This window comes from Propithecus coquereli, unplaced genomic scaffold, assembly GCF_000956105.1.
Source record: "Propithecus coquereli isolate 6110/MARCELLA unplaced genomic scaffold, Pcoq_1.0 Scaffold150, whole genome shotgun sequence".
Lineage (NCBI taxonomy): Eukaryota > Metazoa > Chordata > Mammalia > Primates > Indriidae > Propithecus > Propithecus coquereli.
In genome coordinates this window covers 7,802,367-7,828,229 of record NW_012139414.1, presented here as the reverse complement: position 1 = coordinate 7,828,229, position 25,863 = coordinate 7,802,367, and the positions used below count along the sequence as shown (strand labels likewise).

Sequence of the window (25,863 nt, the reverse complement as noted above, 5' to 3'; positions counted from 1 at the left end):
GGGAGGTAAGGATCAAGTTCTCTTTCAGCCTCCCACACATTAGCATCCCTTTTACCTCCCATTCACTCCTCATATTAATATTTATATCACAGTTTTGGTTAGATCAATATTGAGTGCATTATTCTGACTATAAGTGAGATTCAGCTGAGCCAAATAATATACCTTCACTTTTTCCTATACAACTGTTTGTTTTACCTGGAAAACACAGGTGGTTAATAGGAATTTTGGGTATCATCTTGAGGTTGTAGTCTAAAGGTGAATAATTCCTTGATAAGTTCTAAGTTTTCCTAATTCTTTGGTTAGTTATGGGAGATGAGACTTGGGTAGGGCTCAGAGAACATGTGTTTGGGTCACTTTGGGTGACTGAGTAACACACCTGCTTAATCTTTCCCACTCCATTTCTCTCCTCTCTTTCCTACCCTCAGAGGATCTCAGGCTCCCAGCTCTCTCCCAGTCTCCAGTATTTTGGTCAGTCACTGAGCGGGGGCCAGGACCTCACAATGGATGGACTGGTGGACCTGACTATAGGGGCCCAGGGGCACGTACTGCTGCTGAGGTGAGAATTCCTTTGGAGCAGACCAAGTGTTCTCCTTTGAAGAGGTTCTTTGCTGTCTGAAGGCCCCAGATGGTTTTCTGGTGTCCCTGCAGGTCCCAGCCAGTGCTGAGAGTTGAGGTGACCATGGAGTTCACACCCAGGGAAGTGGCAAGGAGTGTATTTGAGTGTAATGAACAGGCGGCAAAAAGCCGGGATGCTGGGGAGGTCAAAGTCTGCCTCCGTGTCCACAAGAGCACAAGGGATCGGCTAAGACAAGGTGAGGCTTGGTTGGTAAGTCTCAAGGAACATCGATGCGTGGCTCAGTCTGTTCTGTCTGGCCTTCTGGCAGTCCCATGCACAGTTCTCACTGGCTCTGGCAGCCTTCTCTGAGCTTGACCAAAGTGAGCAGGCTATTTCCCTGCTGGTTGGGGAAGCCCAGCAAATCCCACTAAAGAAGTGACCATGTGGTTCTTCTTTATTCTTTCAGTTCTCCAGTGAATTGAGCACCCTACACTTGTGAACAAATCAAATTTTTTTAAAAATGAACTGAGAGAAAACTCATTTGGGGAGATTGAGCTGATGAGCTAAACACAAATTCACAAAGTATTCAGATATGCATTTTATCATCAGTAACCTGACTTCCTCCCTTGTCCCGATTCTCAAAGAGTGGAATTGTGCTTGGGGTGGGAGAATAATAATGACAGTACTAGAAAGCAATAGGAAGAGAAGGTAAAATTATTAGATGGGCATAGTGAGGCACTCCTGTAGTTCCAGCTACTCAGGAGGCTGAGGTGGGAGGATTGCTTGAACCCAGGAGTTTGAGGCTAGCCTGGCAACAGAGTGAGACCCATCTCTCTTCCTCCCCCAAAATTTATCTAGCAGCAGTCTTACTGGACTGAGGAAATATAAGTTAGAGATTGGGGCAGCCAGTATGGCTAGAAATTAAGAGAAAAGTAAGAGAAAAGAAGAGCAGGGAATTGCAGAGAAGTTATCTCAGAATTTACAAAAAAATTTGTCTCAAGTCATTGGCCAACTCCTAAGCTGTGAATGTGCAGATCAATACTCCAAGAAACCCAGTAGAAAATAGCAAAAAATAGAATTAATTTTCTACTATGTAACAAACTAGCTACCATTTATTGAGCACTTACTATGTGGCAGGCACTGTGCTAAATGCTTCATAGGCACTATTTCATTTTATTTTCACCATTGGGAAGGTATAATTATTATCCTCACTTTAAAAATAGGGAACTGAGACTCAGAGAGGTCAGATAACATGCCCAAAGTCACGTAGCCGGCGGGGCAGAGGAACTGGACCTAAACTCCTGTCTGTCTAACTCTAAAGCTCGGGCTCCTCACCACCACACTACTCTGCCCCTTCAGGAGAGATCCAGAGCTTGATCACTTACGAACTGGCTCTGGACTCTGGCCGCCCGAATTCCCGTGCCATCTTTGTTGAGACAAAGAACAGTACACGCAGACGGCAACAGACCTTGGGGCTGACACAGAAATGTGAGACTCTGAAGCTACAGTTGCCGGTGAGTAGGCGGGTGGCCAGACTGTGAGTGCTCCAAGAATGGGCTGGGCTTGGGAAGCTGACGAGGGCAGAATCCCAAATCCCTGCTGTCTCTCAGGATTGTATAGAGGACTCAGTGACTCCCATCTCCCTGCGCCTCAACTTCTCTCTGGTGGGGAAGCCTTTGTCCACTTTTGGGAACCTTCGGCCAGTCCTAGCTGTGGATGCTCAGAGATCCTTCGCAGCTTTGGTGAGTCCTGGAGTTGGGTTCCTGCAGGGGCATGGAAGAGAACAGAGGCCAAGATTGCTGAAGCTCATTTTATTTTCTTTCACATAATTTTATTTCGATATTTTATTTTATTGTTTTATTTCACAATATTTCATTATTTCCTTTCCTTTCATTTTATCACATTTTTTTATTTTGCAGTTCCCCTTTGAGAAGAATTGTGGCAACGACAGCATCTGCCAGGATGACCTCAGCATCACCTTCAGTTTTATGAAGTGCGTTTCTTTTCCTTGTTGCCTCCTCCAAACCTGTACCACGACATGGTCCTCTGTTCAAGGTGCAAGGGAGCCTGGCACAGAGCAGCGCCTTTGGCGGTGTTTGTGTGTCACAGGTCCCTTGTGGCTGCCCCATCTATTGTCATGTCTCTTCAAGTGCCTGCATTTCCTTCCCACCAGAGCAGACGTGCCACAGGGAAGCCCTCAGTGTCTCATGGCCTGTCTTGTTCTTCCCACAGCCTGGACACCCTGGTGGTGGGTGGTCCCCGGGAATTCAGTGTGACAGTGACGGTGAGAAACGAGGGCGAGGACTCCTACAGGACTCAGGTCACCTTCGTCCACCCATCTGGTTTGTCGTACCGGAAGGTGTCAGAAGCCCAGGTAACCAAATCCTTCTCAGGCTCCATCTGACCTTCACTGTCTCCATGCCCAGGGCTGGTGGTTGACATCACCACCTGCACCTCCCTTGCCTTCCAGAACCAGCACTCAAAGCGATCCTGGCGCCTGACCTGCGAGTCTGTCTCCTCCACAGAGGGGCCTGGGGCCGTGAAGAGCACCAGGTGCAACATAAACAACCCCATCTTCCCAGACAACTCGGAGGTCAGCACTGCCAGCTCCTCCTCTGCTTTCTCCTTTGTCATCTTCTGGAATTCTTCTCCCCTCGCTCCCTGCCTCCCTCCTTCCCTTCCTTTTTTCCTTCCTTCCTCCCTTCCTTGCTTCCTTCCTTGCTTGCTTGCTTCCTTCCTTCCTTTTCTTCCTTCCTTCCTTCCTTTCCTCCTTTCTTTTCTTTCCTTTCTTTTTAGTAGTGGTTCCTTTTTACAAAACAGCTTTATTGAAATATAATTCACACACCATAAAATTCACCCACATAAAGAGTGCAATCGGTGGCTTTTAGTATATTCACAGGGCTGTGTACCCATCATCACGGTCAATTTTAGAACGTCTTTATTATGCCATAAAGACACCCTGCCACCTTTGGACATCAGCCCCCATCCTCCCCTCCGCCCCACCCTAGGCAACCACGGATGTACTTTGTCTCTCTAGATTTCCTATTCTGGATATTTCATAAAAATGGAATTGTGCAGGATGTGATCTTTTGTGACTGACTTGTTTCACTTAGCATAATGTTTTCAAGGATCTACGTTGCAGCATGCATCACTATTTCATTTCTTTTTATTGCTGAAAAATATTCTGTCTTATGGATGGACCACATTTTACTTATCCATTCATCAGTTGATGGACATTTGGGTTGTTCCTTCTCTCTATTCATGTCACTCTTTCTCCTTTCTCCAACTCCAGGTCATCTTCGATGTAACGTTTGATGTGGACTCTAAAGCTTCCCTTGGAAACAAGCTGCTCCTCAAGGCCAATGTGACCAGGTGCACTGTGTCAACCTTCCACAAGCACCCGCCCCTTTGAGGCTCCAGCCCCTTGCCCAGGGGTGGCCTTTGCCCTCTTCCCACTGCTTCTCCCTTCAGCTCATTCGTTCATTCAACAAACACCCACTGAGCACCCACCAAGTGCTGGGCATTGTGCCCAGTGCTGGTGGGACAGTGACAGACAAGCCAACTGTGGTTCCTGCCCTCACTGAGATTATAATTTAGTGACAAAGTTAGACAAGAAAACTGGCCATTGCAGTACAGTATGAAACGAAAGATTAAATGGGGGATGTCTGGTATTCTTGGGAGCTTAGCATTCAGAGAAGATTCCTGAAGAAAATATATTTAGACTGTAAGTTAACCAATCCAAGGCATAAACTGAGGGTGAGCGTGAAGACGGAAGAAAGGAAGCATGTACCAGGCAAGGCCCAGAGGCCAGAAAGATCAGAATGTATTTAAGAATGGCCTCAGCACAGAATCAGGATTTAGGGAGTTGGTGGTGGTTACAGATGAGTCATGTCACAAAATAAATGATGGGTGGTGTGGGGGAATTCGTGGTTTCGCTTATGACCTAATCATATTTGCATGTTAGAAAGATCACTCTCCAGGAGGGCTGGAGATTGGGGTGGGAGCAGTTTGGAATCTGGGGGACCAGTTGGAAGAAGGCTGCTGCAGACAGCTGGGGAGTAGGGATGGGCCTGGGCTGGAGAACAGTGGTATGTGGGACACAGAGGTGACAGAACTTGCTGATTGATCGGAGGTGAAGGGTGAGGGAGAGGGAAGAGGAAAGGCTGATTTCCAGTTCTCAAGAGCTCACTAGAGCTCTCCCTCTCCCTCCAGTGAGAACAACATGCCCAGGACCAACAAAACCGCATTCCAGCTGGAGCTGCCCGTGAAGTATGCTGTCTCCATGGCGGTCATCAGGTGCTGCTTCCAGGCCTTTAGCTGAGCCTCCTCCTCCACTGGGCTGGACTCGGCCAGTTGTATATCTGTGTGTGTGAGTCTGCGCTTGTGTTTGTGTGTGTGTGTGTGCCTGTGTGTGGGAGGATCTGTGCGCATGTGTGTATATGTGCATGGGCGTGTACTGAATGTGTGTGTGTGTTGGGGGGGCAAATGGGCACACATTGCCCCCTTCCCCCACCCCTGCACACCATCCCGCCCCACCCCCTCAGGGCCTGTTCACTCCCTACACATTTAGCCCGAGACCCCCTCCCAGGACACCCCTCATGTTCTGTCATCTCCTGTCCCTTCTTTCTCCCTTCAGCCATGAGGTCTCCACCAAATATCTCAACTTCACGGCCTCAGAGAAGACCAGTAAGGTTATGCAGCATCGATATCAGGTGGGGAGTGGGGACATCCAGGTCCTGAGAAAGAGGCTGGGAGGAAAATCAGTGTGAAGGGGGTGCAGAAACAGTGATGGGACACGGGTGTACGGTGCCGACTGTGTGCCAGGCGCGGTCCCAAGCACACAAGGCTGCACACGTGGACGTGTTCACACACGTGCATAATGAACTCGCTTTATTTTCTTGACGACGCTGAGAGGCACTATCGTTACCCTCAGTCTACAGATGAAGAAACTGGGGCTCAGAGACACGAACATGAACAGAACATGTCCAAAGTCTCACCCTAAGAGGAATAATAAGTGGAAGAGCCAGGACTTAACACCAGCCTGCCTGGCTCTGGAATGCGTTTCTCAGCTGCCTCCCAGGGAGGGGCAGGAGGCCTTGCTCAGGGGTCCTGGGCTGGGGGATGGGGAGGGCAGGAGCTGGTGGGGGCCGAAAGGCCAGAACCCTGACCCTCACCCCTCTCTGATGTAGTTCAGCAACCTGGGGCGGAGGACCCTCCCCATCAGTGTGGTCTTCTGGGTCCCCATCCGGCTGAACCAGAGGACCGTGTGGGACAGTCCCCAGGTCACCTTCTCCCAGGTGAGTCCGGCTGGGCTGAGAACTGGGCCTAACTCCTCCCCACAGCCCTGATCTTTCCTAAAATCTCTGTCTGTTTCCTTTGCTGGATCTTGGAGCCGCTTCCGACCCTCTCCCGGGTTCAGGCTGTCTCACGCACCCTTGCCTAGGCATGGACCCAGGAGCCCTCGTTTCTCTCTCTCCTCACAGCAGCTCTCTTTCCCCAGAACCTCTCAAACACCTGCCACACCGAGGAGAGGCTCCCCCCTCACTCTGACTTCCTGGCTGAGCTTAAGAAGACACCAGTGCTGGTGAGAAGCAGCCTGGCCCCTGCCTCGGAGCCACACGCGGCCCCAGCGTCGTCCCCTCGTTGGAGCCCAGTCCGGTCTCCCCGAGCACACGGCGATGTTTTCTGCATCCAGCTTCCTTGTCATCTCCCTCCTCGTCTCCTTTCTCCAGAACTGCTCCGTTGCTGTCTGCCAGAGAATCCAGTGCGACATCCCATTCTTCAGCATCGAGGAAGAATTAGATGTCACCCTCACAACCAACCTCTCGTTTGACTGGTATATCAAGGTATGTGGGGTCCTGTGGCTTCGCTGGGCACAGACGTGGCACTTCAGAGCCCGCAGCTGCAGCTCCCCCTTGGCTTTCTCTCCAGACTTCGCACAACCACCTCCTGGTCGCGAGCGCAGCTGAGATCTTGTTTAACAAGTCGATGTTTGCCCTGCTTCCAGGACAGAGCGCGTTCGTGAGGGCCCAGGTATCTGCCTTGGGCACAGAGGGACCGTTGGGGGTTGGGTTTGTGGAGATCTTGGGGGGAGTGGGGAGAGACAGAGTGAGAGAGAGACAGAGAAAGAGAGAAGGGGGTGGGGGAGGAAGAGGAGTGAGGCCTGGGGCATTGGGGGCGTAGGGAGGGTTAGTCAGGAGGTTCAGGGAGTGCACAAGGTTTGTCTGATTGGGGAACCCCCCAGAAAGCTGGAGTCTGCCTCCCCTGATGCACCCGTTTTCTCCTCTTCCTTCCCAGACAGAGACCAAAGTGGAGCCATATGAAGTTCACAACCCTGTGCCGCTCATTGTGGGCAGCTCTGTCGGGGGGCTGGTGCTCTTGGCCCTCATCACGGCCGGACTGTATAAGGTACTGCCCTGCCAGCTTCCTCCTGCCCACTCCCCTCCTCCTCTCTTGCTTCTCACTCAGCAGCTCCATTCCCGGGCTCAACTCCCAGGAGTGCTGTGTGACCTTGGGCAAGTCACAGAGCCTCTCTATGCCCCAGTTTCTTCAACAGTAACCTGAGAATTATCAATACCCATTCTGTGAGTGATTGGCTGGAGCACTTCGAACGGCCCCTGCCACAGAATGACCACTATATAAGGAGTGCTTCTTCTTTTTCTTGTTATATTTTATGTTTCTTTCTGGGCCCCAACACTGATGCTATTTCCCTCCCTGCCCCACTTTCCCCTGGTCTCTTCTACACTATGCCACCTTATCCTTTGCCCTTTGGTCCTTCTGTCCCCACTCCTGGTCTGCAGGACCCTCACCTGCTCCCTGGGCTTCTGTGGCCCTTACTGCTCTGTCTCTGTCCCAACAGCTCGGCTTCTTCAAACGGCAGTACAAGGACATGATGAACGAAGCTGGTCCCCAAGAGGCCCCACCCCAGCAATAGCTCCTTCCCCACGGCATGGCCCTCTCCTGCAGCAAGCAGGACTATGGTTAGACCAATGTGCGGGTCCCCAGGCTGCTGGACAGACATGTCTGTTAGGAGACGGGTGGCGAGGTCTCACTCAGAAAAGACCTGCTTGGGTTTCCTTTGTGTGTGTGTGCAAGTGTGTGCGTGAGTGTGTGTAAGTTGTGTGTGTGACTCAGATGTCTCTTGGGTGTGTGCAAGTGTTTTTGACACGGCCTCTCAGGCAGAGGGGAATCGCTTTGCTTTCTTGTGTGTGGGTGAAGATGCTGTTGGGCCTTCCTCTGGGAGAGGTAATGGCAGCTTTTGTGGGCGAACATAAAGGGAAATGCAAGAGAACCTCTCCCTGCTGGAGGAAGTGAGACCGCCCTTCGTGGGCATGCGGGCAGACCTGCAGGAGCCCACGCAAGCAAGCTCTGAGACTCTGGAGAAGCCGTGCGTGGAACCAGGAACTCGTCAGCCCACAGCAGCCTGTGCAAACCCACCCCACACTAGAGTTGGTGGGGCCCAGGATGTCCAATGAGGAATGATAAATCTCCCTTTATGTATTTATTGTTTTAATGCTACTTTTATTTTTTGCATTGGTAAACCTGTCCGTGATGCAAAAGTTAAAAGATATTCAAAGGTGTATGGTGAAAAGTCTCCCTTCCCTGATGTTCAAGTCCCCTCTTCAGGGGCAGTCAAGGTTATGTGTTTCTGGGTCTCCTTCCGGAAGATTCTATGCATGTGTAAAACACACAGACACACACAAGTTGTTTACACAAATGGTAGCATACTTTATACTATTCTGTATCTTGCTTTTTCCATTAATATAGCTCAGACACTGTTTCACATCCAGGCATAAATTACTTTTCCATTCTTTTATACAGTTGTGTAGTCTTCCATTGTGTGGGTGTATCACGATGTATTTGACCCGTCTTTTTTTGATATATTATTTCCAACCTCTCACTATTATAAACAATGCTGAATTAATAAATTGACTATATGTCATTTTTTGTATATGTGTAAGGTTGATTTGTGGGATATATTTTTAGAAGTTTGGGTTCCCCCAGAGGCAAACCCCAAAATTTGAGTGAAAGAAGTTTATTTAAGACATGGCCCCAGGAAATACTGAGAGGTGGGGGAGTGGGCTGAGGAAGGGGAGGCAGCCAACGCTGGGTGTGTTATCCACAGAGGCTCTGCTACGAGGCCCTGAGGCTTAATCCCACTGGGCAGCTCTGGGAGAAGGTATAGAACACACACCTTAGTGTTATCCCACCCCAGGGGGGAGGGAGCGGGAGTATGTATACGAAAATTCCACGGAGTTATTGGCTGAAGACTGCTCTTGGTGGGGAGAGGGTGCTAATCCCCTGGCCCGTCTGGCCTGCCCTGAATGTGGGCAGAGCAGGCTCAGGTGGCTGGAGAAAGAGATACAGGTTGGAAGTCTGACAGGTGAGCACAGACCTGTCAAGGCCGATGGGGATAAAGCACTTGCTGCCAAGGGTGTGTGCAGGTACAGTTTCGACAGCTGTTTTCAGGTGGCCCTCCCTCCACAGGGGGACGACCCCCGGTGCCCATGTCCCATACTGTGAAAACACTGTAACCACTACCCTGGCCTTAACATGTAAGCTCTCTAATTCCACGGCAATCGTGCTAAGTGGCTGCCACTTGTTATTTATTATTATCTGAATTTCACTTATGAGGAAACTGAGGCTTAGGTAGATCATACCAGTCGCCTGAGATCATTGGATAAGAAGGAAATGGAACTGGGATTTAACCCCAGCTCTGTCTAGCTCTAGAGCTTTTCTCTTTTACTGTCCTTACAGCTTCGGAGGAAGGGCCCTGCAGCAGGCATGATGGAGTGTAGTCAGAGGGTGGCTGTTATTTAGCTGTTATATTGAGTTGAACCGTATGAAATTGCTAACTTTTTTTTGACAAAAATGACAATTTATGGATGTTCATTCAAATACAAGAAAATCATGGCTTAGGTGGACACCTGTTCAAAATGCGACCAGAGGGGAGAGGGCTTACACCTTCTTAGGGAGGTGAAGGAAGGGCCCCCAAGGGAGGTGATACCTGACTCAGGTAGGGGCAGGTTTCCAGGCAGAAGGGAACACAGGTGAGGCTGGAACAGTGACCAAGAGCTGGGGTGCATGTGCTTTGTAAGGCAGAGTGAGGAGTTCCAATTTCATTCAAAGTGCAGTAAGATATCATGAAAAGGTGACTAGTGAGACCATGGCCCTTTTTATCCTTGGGGGTGCCATATCGCATGGTCACCTTCAGGCGGTTCTACACAATTTCCCCTTTTGACTTAAAAGTAATATCTGTTAAGAATTTTTATTTTTCCTTAAGGTGAAAGATAAAAGTCCTAAATATCTCCAGAAACCCTTAATTGATCCAGGAAGGCAGAGAGCCTCTGTACCTGCAGCCACCTGTCCTCACGTGGGCAGTTAAGATCCTGCAGGCTCAGAGTCCACATTGGCATCTTTGAATCAGAAGCTTAGGTTGAATTCAGCCAGATAGGAGCTTTATGATGAGTTAGAAAAGTACATCATTTCAAGTGACAAATTACCCTGGCAATACCCACGAATGCCAGTGTGGACAGAGGAGCCTCGGTTCTGACTCTGTAGAATTTACTAATAAACAGGGCCATAAATCTCTGGTGACAAGAAGCCAAACACAGAAAGCCTGCATTTGTTCTTATTTTTGGAGATCTCTCGCTTCAGAATAAATAAATCTCTTCAGTATATATCCTCCTTCTTCTACTTGGTAGTAGAATTCCTACCTGGGCCACCATGGTAGATGGTTGTAATTATGAACCCAGTGAATTGTGCCTTCTCAGCCCCACTCCTTTGCAATGTGACATTGTTGCTCCAACTATCAGGAAACAGGTGGAGCCTATTTCTCTCCCTCCTTGAATCTGGGCTGGTCTTGTTGCTAGATCTGACCAACAGAATGTGCTAGAAATGTTGCATGAGTTCTGGAGCCTAGACCTTAAGAAGTCTGCTAGCTTGTGCCCTCCCCCTGTTGGAACCCTGAGGCTATCATGCTGTGGTGCATCTAGCCTGGAGAATGCGTGGCCACATGGAGGAGACAGCTGAGGCCCCAGCCCACAGCCATTGTAACTGCCAGATGCATGTATGAGGCCACCATGGACCGTCCAGCCTAGTCCAGCCATCTGACGACTGTAACCACAGGTGAGTCCAACAGAACTGCCCAGATTGTCACCTCACACAACTGTGAGAAATATTAATAATAAATTGCTGATGTTGCAATACTCTGTGTTTTGGAGTGGTGTGTCATGTTGCAATGGGCAACTCATATAGCCACTCAGTTAAAGAGCACATTTCCCAGCCTACTTTGCAGCTGGGGTGGCCATGTGGCTAGGTTCTGGCTAAAGGGGTGTGAGCAGAAGTGAAGGGAACAACTTTGGAGTCAGGTCCTTTGAGAGATGGTGTCATCTCTTTCTCTTTAACATCTTTCCACTGGCTGGAGTGTGAACGTCGTGGCGCACCATTTCGGATGTTGCAGACGAGGGCAACACCCACAAATGCTGGAGTGACAGAGGAGCCTGAGTTCTGACTCTGCAGAACCACTGTGCTAGCCTTGGGCTCCATGTTCTGACGCTATTACAGGAGAGAGAAATGAACATTGCTTGTGCTGAAGACATTGTTATTCTGAGCCTTCGATGCAACAGTTGACTCTGTATTGTAACTAACATCACTGCCTTCCCAGAGATTCTGCTTTCCGACTTGTTCAAGAAACTGAACTTGTTCTTGATGATGCTGCTACCCCAACTAGCATTTCAATCCCCTCTCTCATCAACACTCATGATAGAGCCATTCAAAATAGGGAGTCTGGGAGTGTCCCCTCTCCCCATCCTGGTGGGGGGCACAGGCTGCAGTTATGTTTTCTCCATGTGTACGACCCTCCTGACAAGCTCACTTGGTTTGGTCTCCAAGGATTTATCCTCTACCCTGAGAACCCCATGGGGTGGGTCCTACCCCTTTATCCCTTCCTACCTGGTGGCGGAATGACCTGATAGAGAAATTAGACACATGGGAAAGGTGCCAGACGGTCTTCCCCCGCCCCTCTCTCGAGAGATTCCCAGAGGTGGGTGTCCTGAGGTGTGGATGTGCCTTTTCCAGGGGAAAACACACAGGCTTTGTTTTAGGAAATTCTTAGCTCTTAACCACTTCCAGTTTAGAAAAGAGATTTTGAATGGCAGCTTTCGGGCCAGATCCAGACCTCAGGTTTTATTTGGCCCCCGTGCCCTTGTTTGTTTGGTTTCAATTAGTTGTTGACATTTTAAAATCTTTCATCGCACCAGCGATTCAGGCGTGCAGGGAGAGCCAGGTGCTTTCAGAGGACAGTCTCTTCCTGAGTACCTATGTATGTGTGCTTTCTACAATATAGAATTAAAATAAATTCCATTTTAAGAAAACCTGGGGGTACAGTAGGGGCTGTCTCCAAAGACAGCGAAGGGAGACAGGTTGATGCAGCAGAGGAAGGGCAGGAACTTTATGGTGACTCCACTCAGGCCCCGCGCGTGAGCGTGGGGTGGGGGCGGACTGAGAAATCTGAGGGCTTCTGCCTACCAGGTTTCTGTTCTCTTCTTCCCACAGGAAACGCAGGATCCAGGGGACAGACTCACAATTATTCATTTCCACTTGGCTCAGGCAAATCAGACCTAATTTAAAGCAGCAACGTGTGATCTGGTTTCTCCACACACCTCTCACCCCCTGTTTGTGTCAGATCACATGAAACCTCTCCACCTGCTGACCTGCTAGAAGCTTCCGTAATCAGCATCTCAGGGACGGAGCAGAAACTTACTGAGTCAGGAATGTCAGCGGTAGGGAAGGCTGTCTGCTTTCCAAACTCCCCCAGACCCCCCTCTGGCCTCAACCTTCCTCTTGCCACAGATGCAGCCCCAGGGGGTTCTGCTGACTCATGGTCCCATGGGGCTCAGGAGGGGTCAACTTGGGCATCTTCCCCTCCTTGCTTATGTCACCCCCAACTGCCACCCTTTTTCTGGAAATGTCATGTTTTATGATTCACTGAAATGGGGCTATGAGTTTTAGACACCCTAAGGTCCTGGCTGGAGCCTCACTGCTGAATTGTAAAGTGGGCGGGTTGAATCAACTCTTCTATGATCCTGAGTTATCCTTGCCACAAGCGAGCTACCTTACCTGGGCTTTTGTCCAATTAGAATTCACCTTGACTGAGCCTGAAATGTCATGGAAGTATGTCAGGCAGCTGGAGAGAAGACATGGGTCTTATTTGGTCAGCGTCCTTGTCTCTTCCCTCACCCACCAAAGGTGGAGCCCGACCCCGAGAAGCGGAGCGACGGGAAGGCCAGGTTTCATGGCCTGCTGGATCCGTGGCAGCTCATCCTGGCGCTCGCCTGCATGAGACCAGCCCCAAGTCTCCCAGCCTTTTTCTGGCTGGAGTCACCGCTGGTTCCTCTTTTAGCCACTCCAGGTCTGGACCACTTTTCCTTTCCTTCCTCTTTTTGGGTTCTTCTGTCACCATTTCCTTCTTCGAATTCAACCCCCCTCCCACCCTCTCTCTCTCTCTCTCTCTCTCTCCCTCTCTCTCTCTGAATCTTTCTTCACCTCCCTGTTTTCCAGGTCCTTTCCCAGCTACACTATGTCTGAAGTCTCTTCATGTCTGCTCACTCCTGGTGACATTGCTGCCCATGCTCCGCATCCGGCCCCTCCTCCTCCCACGCCAGCCTGGCCTCCCCCACTAGCCCGGCGTGGCCCACTCCGGCGTCACTAATGCCTCTGCTGCCGGAGCCGGGGACTTCCTCATCTCTTGCCTCACTTGAGATCTGGCAGCCTGCGACATGGCCTGTGCCCCTTTTGTCCAGCCTACGCATCTCTCCTGCATGTCCTTCTTCCTTCTCCGTCGGCGTGGCCTCCTGCTTTGCTGTCAGTGTTGGTGTTTCCCTGGGGACCGCCCAGGCCCACCTTCTCCTCCCTCTTCACCCTCTCACCGGGCTGTCACCCAGCACTTCTGCTGACGGGTCCAAAGCACATCTGCAACCCAGATTTCCCTGAAGTCCAGGGCCACACACCCAGCTGCCTCCTCTTGGGGGCTCTGAAGGCCCCTCCTTCAACAAAAATCATCATAGTACAATAGTGATCACGCCCAGGTATAAAACTCTCACACACTCTTCTAAGCATGTCACATTATCTCAACTTTCCCAGCAACGACGGGAGGTGTGTGCTTTCATCATCGCTGTCATTTTGCAGGCGAGGAAACTTACAGAGGTTGAAATAGTACAAACTCTTAAACATGACGTTCTGGTTTTCTCAAAACTGAAGTTGGCCCAAACCTCTACCCACTTCGTCCTCCAGTGCTCTATGGCTCAGGTACCATCACCACCGTCCTCCCCTGGGGACCAGTCAGCTCCAGCCCCTCCCATGGCCACTAGCCCACTAGCCACTAGCCCCCCCCAGGACCCAGCATCCATCTCCCAACTGAACTGTCTCTAGCTCGTTCCCAAGGAAACCATGCGCCACACAGCCCTGGCTTTTAGCTTCTAAAATGTCAATTTGAAGATCTCAGTCCCCACTAACTCCCTTCAGTGCTTCCCTCTGCCCTCCTGATATAATCAACGTGACTTGAGGGGGATTCGGGCCTGGGGCCTGCTTCCCCGTCCTCTTCTCCCAAGGGCCCTGGACGCATCTCCTGCCACTTCCCACCCCTACTCTCTGGTGATGGCCACTGAGTTCACAAAGGCTCTCCTGTCCATGCCTCGCCACATCTGGCTGCCCCTTCTGAAACACATTCTCCTGGAGTCTCCCGACTTCAATTGCCAAGTGCCACCTCCTCCAGGAAGCCTTCCCGGAAACCCACAGCTTCCCAGCCTCGGTAAAGCACACTGTGCTCTCCAGGCTTCCTGTCTCATAGCAACCACCTTGCTGTTTACTCATTGGCCTTCTCCACTGATCCCAGGGCTGGGGCCTTGCAGTTTATGCTTCTCCCTTACCTAGCAGATGGCTTGCAGCATCAGCCTCAAACTAGGTATCTTGAATAAATGGTAAATAAATGAGCAGGAGAATGAATGAATACCCACTCTGTGCCCCTCCTAGGGGCCAGATGTCTGACTCCTTGGCCCAGGGGTTTTAGGTAGAAGAGGAGGGTTCTCACCAGGGTTTCCGTTAGGGTCTGAGGGGCTGGCGTCTGCCCCCTCCCTTCCCCAGTCTGGCTGAAATTTCAAGGTCCAGGGGAGCCTTCTGCCAGTAAAAGAGAGATCTTGGGAGGGGTGGGGCAGGCCAGGCAAAGACTGGGCGAGGAAGGACAATCAAGATGAGTCACCTGATTAGAAAGACTCTTGGACGGGAATGTGTGGGTACCTAGGCCCCTCTCTGCTCCTGTTAGTCGTGTTCCCTGCCCTCTGCCTCTGAGTCACGCTGACAACTCCCTCCCTACCTCTGCTTCCTGACCACTCGCTCACTGCTTCCTCGGTACTTTGGTCCAGAGGTATCCCAGGAGCTCAGAGCTGCATGTCTGACCTTCTAGTCATGATCAGGAGCGGGACAGTCCCCCTCCTCCTGATGGGTGAGACTGGGCCCTGAAGAAGAGGTACTAGGGCACCCAGGTCCAAGTGAGCCAGGGCCCTGAACTGGGGGATCTGGCTAGGGGACCAGGGTGTGGGTAGGGAGAGACGCAGACATGAGGAGGAGGGTGGTACATAGGGTTTGGGATCTGGACTTTGTGGAGGAGAGGATATTGAAGAACCAGTTTTGGGGGAGTTCAAGAGGTGCTGGAAGAGAGGTCAATTTTCTTGGCAATCCAGAGATTTCTAAAGTCCGGAGAACAAGTCAAACTTTTTTTTTAGGCAAACATGAAAATAAGGTTTATTGAGGAGAGAAAGATAGGATTACAGGTCAAGAGCAAGATATAGGTTTACAGAGTATGGGACATATGCCACAGACAACGACCAGACCCATTGTTGCAGCAAAGGGAGAGCAAAAGGAAGGGCACAAAAAAGGGGCTGGTTATGGTCTGCATCTTGTTTTGTAGTGCCTGGATTGGGACCTCCCTTGTGGTTCAGAGGTCACCATGGAACCACTTTGATTGGACAGTTGGGAGTCACATGACCTGAGTCTTACTGCACATGTAGGTTGTTCTAGTTCAATTTCCGGACTCTATGGTATCTATGCTGCTTGGCCTGTGGGCTAGAGAGTCCCCTGCATTCTTTTGCAGCTGGCCCACTGAGTTCTGATTGGCAGATTCATAGAGTATTCCCTCCTCCCCAGGTATGGCAGCCACTCGGGAGATTAGGGTGGGGCAGGACCAAGATGGGGGCCACAGCACCCACTTTCATCACTAGGAGACCTGGAATCCCTTGCTATCTACCTGACATTCCCCATTCTCTATTCTAGAGGCCCAAACCACTGGGTAGGGGCGTCAACTCATCTGGCTGCTTCGTGCTGAGGAGGGGCGATGAGGGTGGCCCCTTGTAGGTTCTCCAGGGGTCTCTCCAGGGGACTTCAGTATATATTCTTGGTAGATTGTTGTAGTTGTAGGTGTGAGGAGGAGGTAGGTTCCAGGGCTGGCAGAGAACGTAGGACCATTTGTAGCTTGATGGGCAAGCCCATCCCTTCCTTTGGAAACCTCGAGCCTACACTGGCTGTAGGTGCTCTAAGATACTTCACGGTCTCTCTGAGTCCTGGTGTGAGAGTCTCCCGGAGGGGTGGACAGCCTGGGCTCTGGATCTTGAAAACCCCGTGTTGCCCTCCCTCTCAGCTCCCCTTTGAGAAGAACTGTGGAGCCGACCACATCTGCCAGGATGACCTTGGCATCTCCTTTGGCTTCCCAGGGTGAGCCTGCACCCCCTTTCGACCTGCCCTGGTGCCCCAGCCTCCCTCCTGGAACTGGGACTCTGCTTAACTCCTGGCTCTCCCTAACACTCCCACCCTGTCCTCAGAATTCAGGTGTCCTGTCCCCTATCTCCCACATCCCCACTCCATTTTATCCCCAGACCATTTCTAGCCTCAGTCGCAGAACCATTTCCTCCCCCTCCCCCAACACCCAGTTGGAGACCCTGGTGGTGGGGAGTAACCCGGAGCTGAATGCAGAGGTGACTGTGTGGAATGCCGGCGAGGACTCCTATGGAACCACAGTCACCTTTGCCTACCCTCCTGGGCTGTCCTACCGCCGTGTGGCAGGGGGCCAGGTATTCCTTCTGGGACAGGAAGAGGTGGGTGCCCTGGGAATCAGTCTAGACTGTGCAGATTCAAAGCTGGGGCTGAGCTGTCATTGCTTAGCAGCCTCTCGTATGCCAAGGGGTCTGGGCTGGCCTTGGATGGACGTGGTTGTGCCGTCTGGGGCTCGCCTTGGCTCCTGCGGTGTTCCACTTTGGACATCACATTTTTTTTTTTTTTTGAGACAGAGTCTCACTCTGTTGCCCGGGCTAGAGTGCCAATGGCATCAGCCTAGCTCACAGCAACCTGAAACTCCTGGGCTCAAGCGATCCTCCTGCCTCAGCCTCCCAAGTAGCTGGGACTACAGGCATGTGCCACCATGCCCGGCTAATTTTTTCTACATATTTTTAGTTGTCCAATTAATTTCTTTCTATTTTTGGTAGAGACGGGATCTTGCTCTTGCTCAGGCCGGTCTTGAACTTCTGAGCTCAAACGATCCACCCGCCTCGGCCTCCCAGAGTGCTAGAATTACAGGCGTGAGCCACCGCGCCCGGCTGGACATCACATTTTAAGGACACTGGAAAGTCACTAATGTGGGAAGAGAGGAGACCTTGCCTTAAATTTCTTTGTATTTCATATCATGTCAATATTCCTCTTTTAAATGAAAATACATCTCAGTCTTCAAACATTTTAATACACTGTTCTGTATAAGAACAGGGTTGAATTTATTGGTTACTCTAAATCAAGGCTTGGAAAACCTTTTCCGTAACTCTCTACATAGTAAGTATTTCAGCTTTGTGGGACGTACAGTTTCTGTCACAGCCACTTGACCCTGCTGCTGTGGAGCGAAAGCAGCCATTGAGTGACATGGAAGAGTGTGTGCGTGAGCGTAGCTGTGATCCGGTGAAACCTCATTCATAAAAGCACAGGTGGCGGGCTGTAGTTTGCCAACCCCTGTTCTAGAAGACAGAATTAGGACCACAAGGAATCAAAGAGAAACAGACTTTTAACAAAAATGTTGTTACGAAAAATTTTAAACCTTTACAGAAGTAGAGAGCAGTTCAACAAACCTCCAAAAAACTTATCCCCAAGATTCAACAATTATCAACGTTTTGCCACATTTGTTTCGTCTTTGTTTTTTCCCTTTGCTGAAATATTTTAAAACAAATCCCAGACACGAGGTCATTCCACCCCTCCGTGTTTCCCTCTACTATGGTTTGAATGTGTCCCCCAAAGCTCACGTGCTGGAAACTTAATCCCCAGCGCAACAGTGTTGAGAGGGGGGACCTTTAAGAGCTGATCAGGTTCTAGGGGCTCTGCCCTCATGAATGGACCAGTGCCATTATCGTGGGGGTGGGTTCCTGATTAAAGCAGGAGTTCGGCCCCCTTGCCCGCGCATTCTTGAGCATGTTTTCTTGATCTTTTGCCTTCCACCATGTGATGGTGCAGCATGAAGGCCCTCGCTGCACGCTGGCCCCCTGCTCTGCGACTTCCCAGCCTTCAGAGCTGTGAAGGTTCTATTGTTCATAAATCACCTCGTCTGTGGCAATCTGCTATAGCAGCCAAGAACGGACTAAGACACACTCTATAGTTCTGAACAGTGGGGATATCTTAAATGATCCTAATGCCATTATCACAGCCCCAAAAATGAATGATTTCTTGGTATTTAGACCATAGTTGAATTTCCCATATTGTCTCAAAAATATCTTTTGACTTCTGGTTTATTTGAACCAAAATCCAAAGTAGGTCCACAAATTATGTTCTGTGGTTTTATCTGCTATGTCTCTCTTAGTCTAATATTCCAATGGGAGCCTGTTTTGACTAATGCATGAAAGAACACACTAGAAAAGCACGCTCTAGTGTGTGAGGGGTGATCGTCCTGTCATTGAGAGTGCTCCTGGACATATCCGTTAAATGCAATGTGTAGATCTTTGCTGGATATGGATTTTAAAAAATGAGCCATAAAATAACATTTTTGGAGACAGTCTAAGAAAACTGAGCATGACCAGTATATTAAAAAGTTATTGCTAATTTTGTTGGGTAGGATTTGTTGGGTCTTGTGGTTATGATAAAAAAATGCCCTTATTTGTTGGTGGTACATATTGAAGCATTCTGGATGAACCAATATGATGTCTGGAATGTGCCTTAAATTATTTAGAAGAAAAGTGAACAGCCAAATGAAACAAAAGTAGAAAAATGTTGGTAACAAACTGAGTGATGGATACATGGGGGTTGATCTTCTAGACTTTCTACTTTTGAGTATGTTTGAAAATTTCTATAATAAAAGGTCTCCAAAATAACAATAAATAAAAAGGTGAAAATTTTAATAAATTCGAGATTTCTACACTGGGAAGAATTTTGACCAGATAGCATCTGAGGAGCTTTTTAAAACATGACTTTAAGGTAGATTCCAGGAAACTTTGTCACTACTTCATGGAGTCTCTTTGGAACACTAACAAATACTCATTTGCCTTTTTTCACCTGCCTTTGCCTAAAAACAGCTGCACCTGACATGTGACAGCTCCCCAGCTGGGGGCCAGGGCACCAGCTGCAGCCTCAACCACTTCATCTTCCGTGGAGGCTCCCAGGTCAGCCTGGCTTCCCCCACCCCCACCCCCGCCCTGTCTTACTCCCCCGGGATGCCCCCTGTTCCTGCCTCCCCCTCAGATCACCTTCCTGGCTACGTTTGACGTCTCCCACAAGGTTGTGCTGGGAGACCGGCTGCTGCTGACAGCCAGTGTGAGCAGGTGAGCTGGGCAGGCCCAGGCAGTGCCCTCACCCCCAGCCTCGTACCCCATCCTCCTCCTCTGGGGCACTTGGCAACTGGGCCTTGCTCCTTTCTCCAGTGAGAATAACACCCCCACAACCAGCATGACCAACTCCCAGCTGGCGCTCGGTGAAGTATGTCATCCGCGCAGTGATCAGCAGGTGCCCCGCTGAGACTTCAAAAGGATTCTTCTCCATCATCCCGGGGGGTGGGTCTCACCCCTGCAGCAGCATCTGGGGTGTTTTAGGTTTTATCATCATCCTTTCAAGTGGTAGATGATACTGCTAACAGCACTTATTAGTCAACAAGTGTTTATTGTGGGTTAGTTATGATGATAATAATTGCGATATTACTTTCGTTATATCCTACTTTTAGTAGAAGTTACACGTCTCAGGAGACTTTTTCAAAAATGCCAAGATTCTCTTGTGTTCCCTAGGAGATGTGAGACATGTTCCTATCTTCCATGTTCTTGTACCCTCACTGAGGAGCAAAGTTCCTGTGATCCAAGCCAGACTCTCACCAAGGGCCAGCGTGGTGCTATGCCCTGGGACGAGGTGGGTTTCCAAGAGGAAACCTCCTCCTGAAAGGTCCACAGCATCGGGCTTGGCCAACAGCGATCTCAAAGGAGCCCTTGGCATTCGGACAGGAAAATTCTTCTTTGGAAGGAACTACCCCACTCCCGCCTTTCCCAGTACCCTCGGGGAAGGATAGGGACAGATGACCTGCCAGCTGCAGAGGTTGGGTGTCAAAGAGAAACTGGATAAAAAGATAGAGCCTTAAAATGCTGCCCAAGAAGGGTTAGATGAAGGGTTTGAAACTAAGCCAAGTGTTTCAGCAGAACCCCCCCTTCAACAATGCCTTCCTAGCATTTGCTGGGTCAGGCACAGTGAGTGCGGTGGTTACTTTCCATAAATTCACTGCCTATTCAACAAAGATTTATTGAGCCCCTATTATGTGTAATCAAAACAGACATAAACCCCCATTCTTGTGAGATATGCCTTGTTAGATGTTGTTTTCCTGCCTAGAGTTTCACATTCTCACTTGCACCTGCATGTTGGAGGTTTCCAGCCAGGTGCACGCTCTGAACTTGCTTGCTGGAGTGTACAATGCGGGGGTTCTCACAGCTCCCTGCAGGGGACCCACAAGCAGGGCACACCCCCTCCAGGCATGTGTGGCCCTACAGCTCAGCCACACTCTGCAGATGTGACTCTGTGGGGTGGGGGGAACTTGGAGGGGCCCCCAGGGCCAGGCTGGGGCATTTCTAGGGCATCTTTTGGCAGAGGAGGAACGAGACTTTAGAATAGGAGTGGTGAGCTGGAATTTGGACTAGGCAGGCAAAAGGATAGGTACATGATGACTGGAGCAGTGAGGGGTGGAGGTGAGACCAGCCACCCATGTGAGTGTCCCTGCTGGCCACTGTGTCCCCACCCTTGGGCCCAAGTACACCTCAGGAGGTATTGTTAAACTGAGACCCAGTGAAGAGTCTGCTGTTGGGCCCTCTCTCATCTCCAAGCCCCAGGCCCAGAAAAGCCAAGGAAACAGGAGAGAAGGGCCCCCCGGGAGGCTTGTGGGGGACCAGAATGGGGTGGTGCTGAGTAGCAGTTGGCCAACAGGATCAGCCTGAGTCTCTCCAAGTCTGTGCTGTGTCCCATGTGCCCCCAGCATCCTACCTACCCACGAAGGACTGAAAGGAAAGCAGAGTGCAGAGAGGGGCTGGCCATGGTTCTGCTCCCCTGAGGGTCAGTGGCAGAGCCCTCAGCTCCATTCACTGCACCCCTACACAGCCCCCTGGCAATTTTTTCTGCAGGCAGCTTCTGCAAGCACCTTACACCCATCCTGAAGCCCAACCCTACTCCCTAAACCCTCCTTTAACCCACCTCAGCCACTGACCTCATTTCAGGTCACCCCAAGGCCCCTGTCCCATCTTGAAGCCCAACCCTACTCCCTAAACCCTCCTTTAACCCAGCTCAGCCACAGACCTCATTTTAGGTCACCCCAAGGCCCCACTGACCATCTGTGCCCTCACGCTCCAGCCAGAGCCTCCTCAGGAGGCCCCTGTAAAGTTCAAGTCCACCCATGCCTCTCCTCTCTCCAGCCACGAGCAATCCACCAGATAACCTCGACTTCTCGGACTCAGAGGAGGGGGAAAGCAGCGTGGCCAGGCACGGGTACCAGGCAAGTGGTGGAGGCCCAGGAGCTTCGGCTGGGATGGGGGAGGGACGAGGTCTTTGCTGTGGGCCCCGCCCTCACTGGCCTCTGTGCAGGTGAACAACTTGGGACAGAGGGACCTGCCTGTCAGCATCAACTTCTGGGTGCCCGTGGAACTGCACCACATGACCGTGTGGACAGAGGTGGAGGTCTCCCACCCGCAGGTGCTCAAGGACTATGCATGGCTCCTCTATGAGTGCCCTTTGCCTGGGTCCTGTGTGCCTTGTGAACCCCTGATGTTATCTCTGTGTCTTCTCCTAGAACCTGTCCATCCAGTGCTCTTCGGAGAGAACAGTGCCCACAGAGTCTGACTTCCGGACTCACTTTCAGAAGAATCCTGTGCTGGTGAGGAGGGCTCTGGGCTGTCCCCTACATTAAGCCACACAACAGAGGAACTTAATCTGGGAATCCACGTTCCATGTCCATCCTGCTGAACACCCCTCTTGTATTCAGATGTGGCTGCTTCCCTTAAGTCACATTGTTAATGCTGTCTTCTACCTTCAAACTCATCTGTCTCAGCCCAGTGCTACTTCTCTGTCCCTAGGACTGCTCCATTGCTGACTGCCTGAGGTTCCGCTGTGACATCCCCTCCTTCGGCATCCAGGAGGAACTTGACTTCATCCTGAAGGGCAACCTCAGCTTCGGCTGGGTCAGCCAGGTGTGTAGGCCCAAGGGCACAGCCCCTGCCCGAGACTCACGTGGTACCTGATGTGTCTGTGCCCGACCTCAAGCCAGGGCATTCCTGGAACTCTGAGCATCCCCCAGAGCCAATTCCACAGGTTTCCCCCCGCCCCTTTCTTTTGAAGACGTTGGAGAAGAAGGTGTTGGTCATGAGTGTGGCCGAAATCACGTTCAACAGGTCCGTGTATTCCCAGCTTCCAGGACAGGAGGCGTTTGTGAGAGCCCAGGTAGTGACTGTGTGGTAGGCAGTGGCCAGGCTGGTAAGGGGGCTTCTGGTGCTAAATCTGCAATGCTGGGTGGGGGGCCTGCAAGCCTGGAGGGAGGAGGGAGGAGGTGCTGCCTCGCGCACCTGGCACAGCAGTGACTCGGGAAAGCACGTGGCGCGCCGGCCGCACTGTGCGCATGCGCGGAGACGCCACTCGTGGGGCAGGACAGTTGTCCCTAAGCACATAAGTGCTTCTGCATTTCAGCCCTGGGAGCAGAGCCTGGGGAAGGGTTAAAGGTTCAGGAACTCTGGGAGGAGTCTGTGACAGCAAGAGGCCTGACACTTTGTGACAGGGTCACCTCTACTCTAGACGAAGACGGTGCAGGAGGAGTGTGAGGTCCGCAACCCCGTCCCGCTCACGAGGTCAGCTGTGTAGGGGGCCTGCTGCTTCTGGCTCTCGTCACAGCCGTGCTGTACAAGGCGAGTGTTTGATCCCACGCTTGACGCCAGCCTTTGAGCCGCTCTTTCTGCAGTGGAAGGAAGAGCTCACTCCGACTTTAGATGCACATTCTTGCCAGGTCGCAGCAAGAGGAAACCCCTTCCCACTGCGATGTTGCCAGTCCTGAGCTGTCCCTCGATTGTGCCTTCCCGTGTGATTCTCAGGCCTCCTCTAACCTCTCTCCCTTGCTTTCCGCTCTCTCCACCTTTCTACGTTTCCCTTGGCAACAGATTGTAATATAAAGCACGGACCTGGCTTTGGATCTGATACCAGCACAGACTCTCTCTTTCTTTGGCCATAGGCAAGCGCCTGTTCCGCTCTGGGTCTTGCTCTCTCAGTGTGGAGGTGATTCTGCCCAGCTCACAGGATTCCGGCTAAGTCTAAATGACATAATGTGTATAAAGTTCCTATGCATGCTTTGAACACAGTAGGGGGCCCTGAAATGGTGATCTCTCCCTCTCTCCCAGTCAGCTTTTTTCCTCTTTTCTGCTGGGCGAACTTCCCGATTGTCTTCTCTTTCTTCCCACACAGCTTGACTTCTTCGGGCGGCAGTACAAGGAAATGATGGAGGAAGCAGCAAAGAGACAGATTGCCCTGGAAAACAGGACCTCGGAACCCCTACTTGCCCAGTGAGAAACTGCCTCCTGTTCTCCTATGGAGCTGCCCTCTCCTGAGCTGTTTCCTGGCTTTCTTATTCTCACCCAAGTCAGGCCCAAGAAAGAGGAAACATTCCACCTGAGGGGAGCTGGGGTCAGTCTGTTTTCTCTCTGCAGGAGAATGTAGTGTTTTTGCACAAAGTGTCTTGTTTCGGAAGGGCCATTTGTCTTGTCAAGGCTCCAGCTGGAAACTCTCAGGACGGGGTCCCTGCTGTGCCTCCTAGAGGACTGGACTTGGAATTTCCACCAGATACATGGACAGTAGCCCCAGGCCCCAGTCTGTCTCCCTGCACTAGCCACCAGTGGTCTTTCTGAAACACAGTACTGAGCAAGCCGCTCATCCTCATCCATTACTCTCATGACAGTGTCTGAACTCTGCAGCTTGATGTTGGAAGCTCAGTTCCACCTCCAGAAGGTGGGCTCCAGAGCACACAGCGCAGGATGATCTGTCCCTTCTTGTCATCCTCATTGCTAGTGAAATGCTGTCAGCATTAGCTCTTGGCTTGGGGCTCTGAGTCCAGATTTCTCAAACCGAACTGGGGATGAAGCGCCTGCACCTTGGCATTTGCAAAATTGGCTTCCTGCACTGGTCATCGCTGTTGGCTGGGAGGGAGGAGCGTCCCCTCGGGAGGGACAATGCCTCATGCTACTGCAGCTCAACCAGCTCCAGGGTCAGAAGGGCTCAGGTTGCTTCCATGTTTTTGTGGCTCCAAATATAGTAAATGAAGAAATGCCAAAACATGATTTTATTAAAAAGTGTGTATTTTAGATGTTTACCTTAAAAAATTAAAACATGCACAAGAAGATGTATGTGCCTCTGTTGGGAAATATGTCAAAGATCTAAAATTAAGGCCTTTTATGGATATGAGTCCTGGACAACAATGCCCATGGATTCCCCTTACTGTGTTGGACCCTGGCCAGCCCGGAGGCCTGAGGCTGGGATAAGACAGTTAACCAGAGCGGAGGTTATGAACATCCCTATGTTGGGGGTTACCTGACCTCTTAATCTACTCACTCCATTCTCAGAGCTGTTGCTGAGTGGAAGCTGATGGAACTGTCAGGTGCAGGGGCTAAGATAGAGAGGGGGCAGCCCTCTGGGGCTACTCTTCCACCTGGAAAGGTCCTTGGAGCGAACCAGTACACAGGTGCTTCTTACAAATCCTAGGCTGTGTTGCGGGGCACACTGGTTGCATGTGGTTAGTGACTGGAGAGCACTTTGGAGTCACATATCAGGAGCCTGCTGCCTCCAATAGGGGTCATTCTTCTCATTACGCCACCACCCTCTACTGAGCTGGGGGTCAACACGTGGCAAGCTATTGGAGAGGTCCCACTGCTGCTGCCACCGGCAAGGCACTCGGGCCATGTGAATGCTGTAATTAGAACAGAAGGGGGAGGCAGGTGATCATGTGATTTGAAGGGAAGCTGGAAAGTGGCCCTTCACCTCCATCCAAAAATATCTACCCGACCCATCAGCAGAGGGTCCAAAATCCCTTTGGATTTTGAAGCTTTTGAGTCCCCAGAAGAACCAATTATTATATCCCCAGGTAGGGCCTCAGAAGATGAAACTTTTGTGAGAATTTGATCCTAGAGTGGTGTTTCTCAAAATATATTCCATGAACCACTGGTGGTCACTGATGATCTCCTAACTGGTAAATTTTAGAGAAAGCAAGCAAGAAAATATTTAAAACTGGTGATTTGCACAGAAACAGTGTTACACCCTTAATAATTGTGCTCTTGAAGGTTGCACATGGACCCCAAGGACTACAATGGACTCTTGCCTAGCATTCAGGCAATAAGGTGTTATTTTCATGTACTTTTCCTTTTGTGTGTTATTGTTTACAGTCATTATATTAGCATTTTTCAGGGTTGCTATTGCATTACATCCCCAAATCAAAAAATAGATTAATGGCTCAAAAGCATCAAAGTTGTAATAAGATAATATAATTGCTACAATTTAGAATAATGTCAGCAAAATCAATATTGATTTTTAAAAATTGAGTCCCATGCACATGTAGTATAGAAATGTACGAATGCTGGGATAAGTGGTCATGAGCCAAAAAGCTAAAATATATCTAGAAAAAATTGTAGCACCTGAAAATTGAATTGTGTTGGTTCCACTATGTATTTGTTCCTATTCAGTTGCTTGTTCTGAAACTTTGCCAAATAGTAGCATGAAGCTGTCAAAGCTTTTGTGTCATTTTC

General features: G+C 50.5%; 2 protein-coding genes across 2 annotated transcripts; both read left to right on the top strand.

Moving 5' to 3' along the window:
- The first annotated feature begins 419 nt into the window (after positions 1-419).
- Positions 420-8,426, top strand: LOC105807008 (integrin alpha-M-like). Its single transcript, XM_012640259.1, has 16 exons — positions 420-556; positions 649-812; positions 1,916-2,070; positions 2,167-2,298; positions 2,476-2,549; positions 2,789-2,930; positions 3,027-3,149; positions 3,849-3,928; positions 4,769-4,852; positions 5,193-5,268; positions 5,746-5,853; positions 6,057-6,140; positions 6,289-6,402; positions 6,488-6,589; positions 6,854-6,964; positions 7,416-8,426. The coding sequence occupies exons 1-16, from the start codon at positions 501-503 to the stop codon at positions 7,488-7,490; spliced, it is 1,680 nt and encodes a 559-aa protein (XP_012495713.1). The 5' UTR covers positions 420-500; the 3' UTR covers positions 7,491-8,426.
- Positions 7,837-23,638, top strand: LOC105807002 (integrin alpha-X-like). The gene is given in 15 exon segments (XM_012640249.1): positions 7,837-7,963; positions 16,263-16,321; positions 16,483-16,677; positions 19,147-19,233; positions 19,313-19,392; positions 19,492-19,534; positions 21,461-21,526; positions 21,528-21,587; positions 21,677-21,784; positions 21,882-21,965; positions 22,165-22,278; positions 22,427-22,528; positions 22,877-22,925; positions 22,928-22,986; positions 23,537-23,638. Coding segments are annotated over 15 exon segments (1,335 nt in total).
- The last annotated feature ends 2,225 nt before the right edge of the window (positions 23,639-25,863 follow it).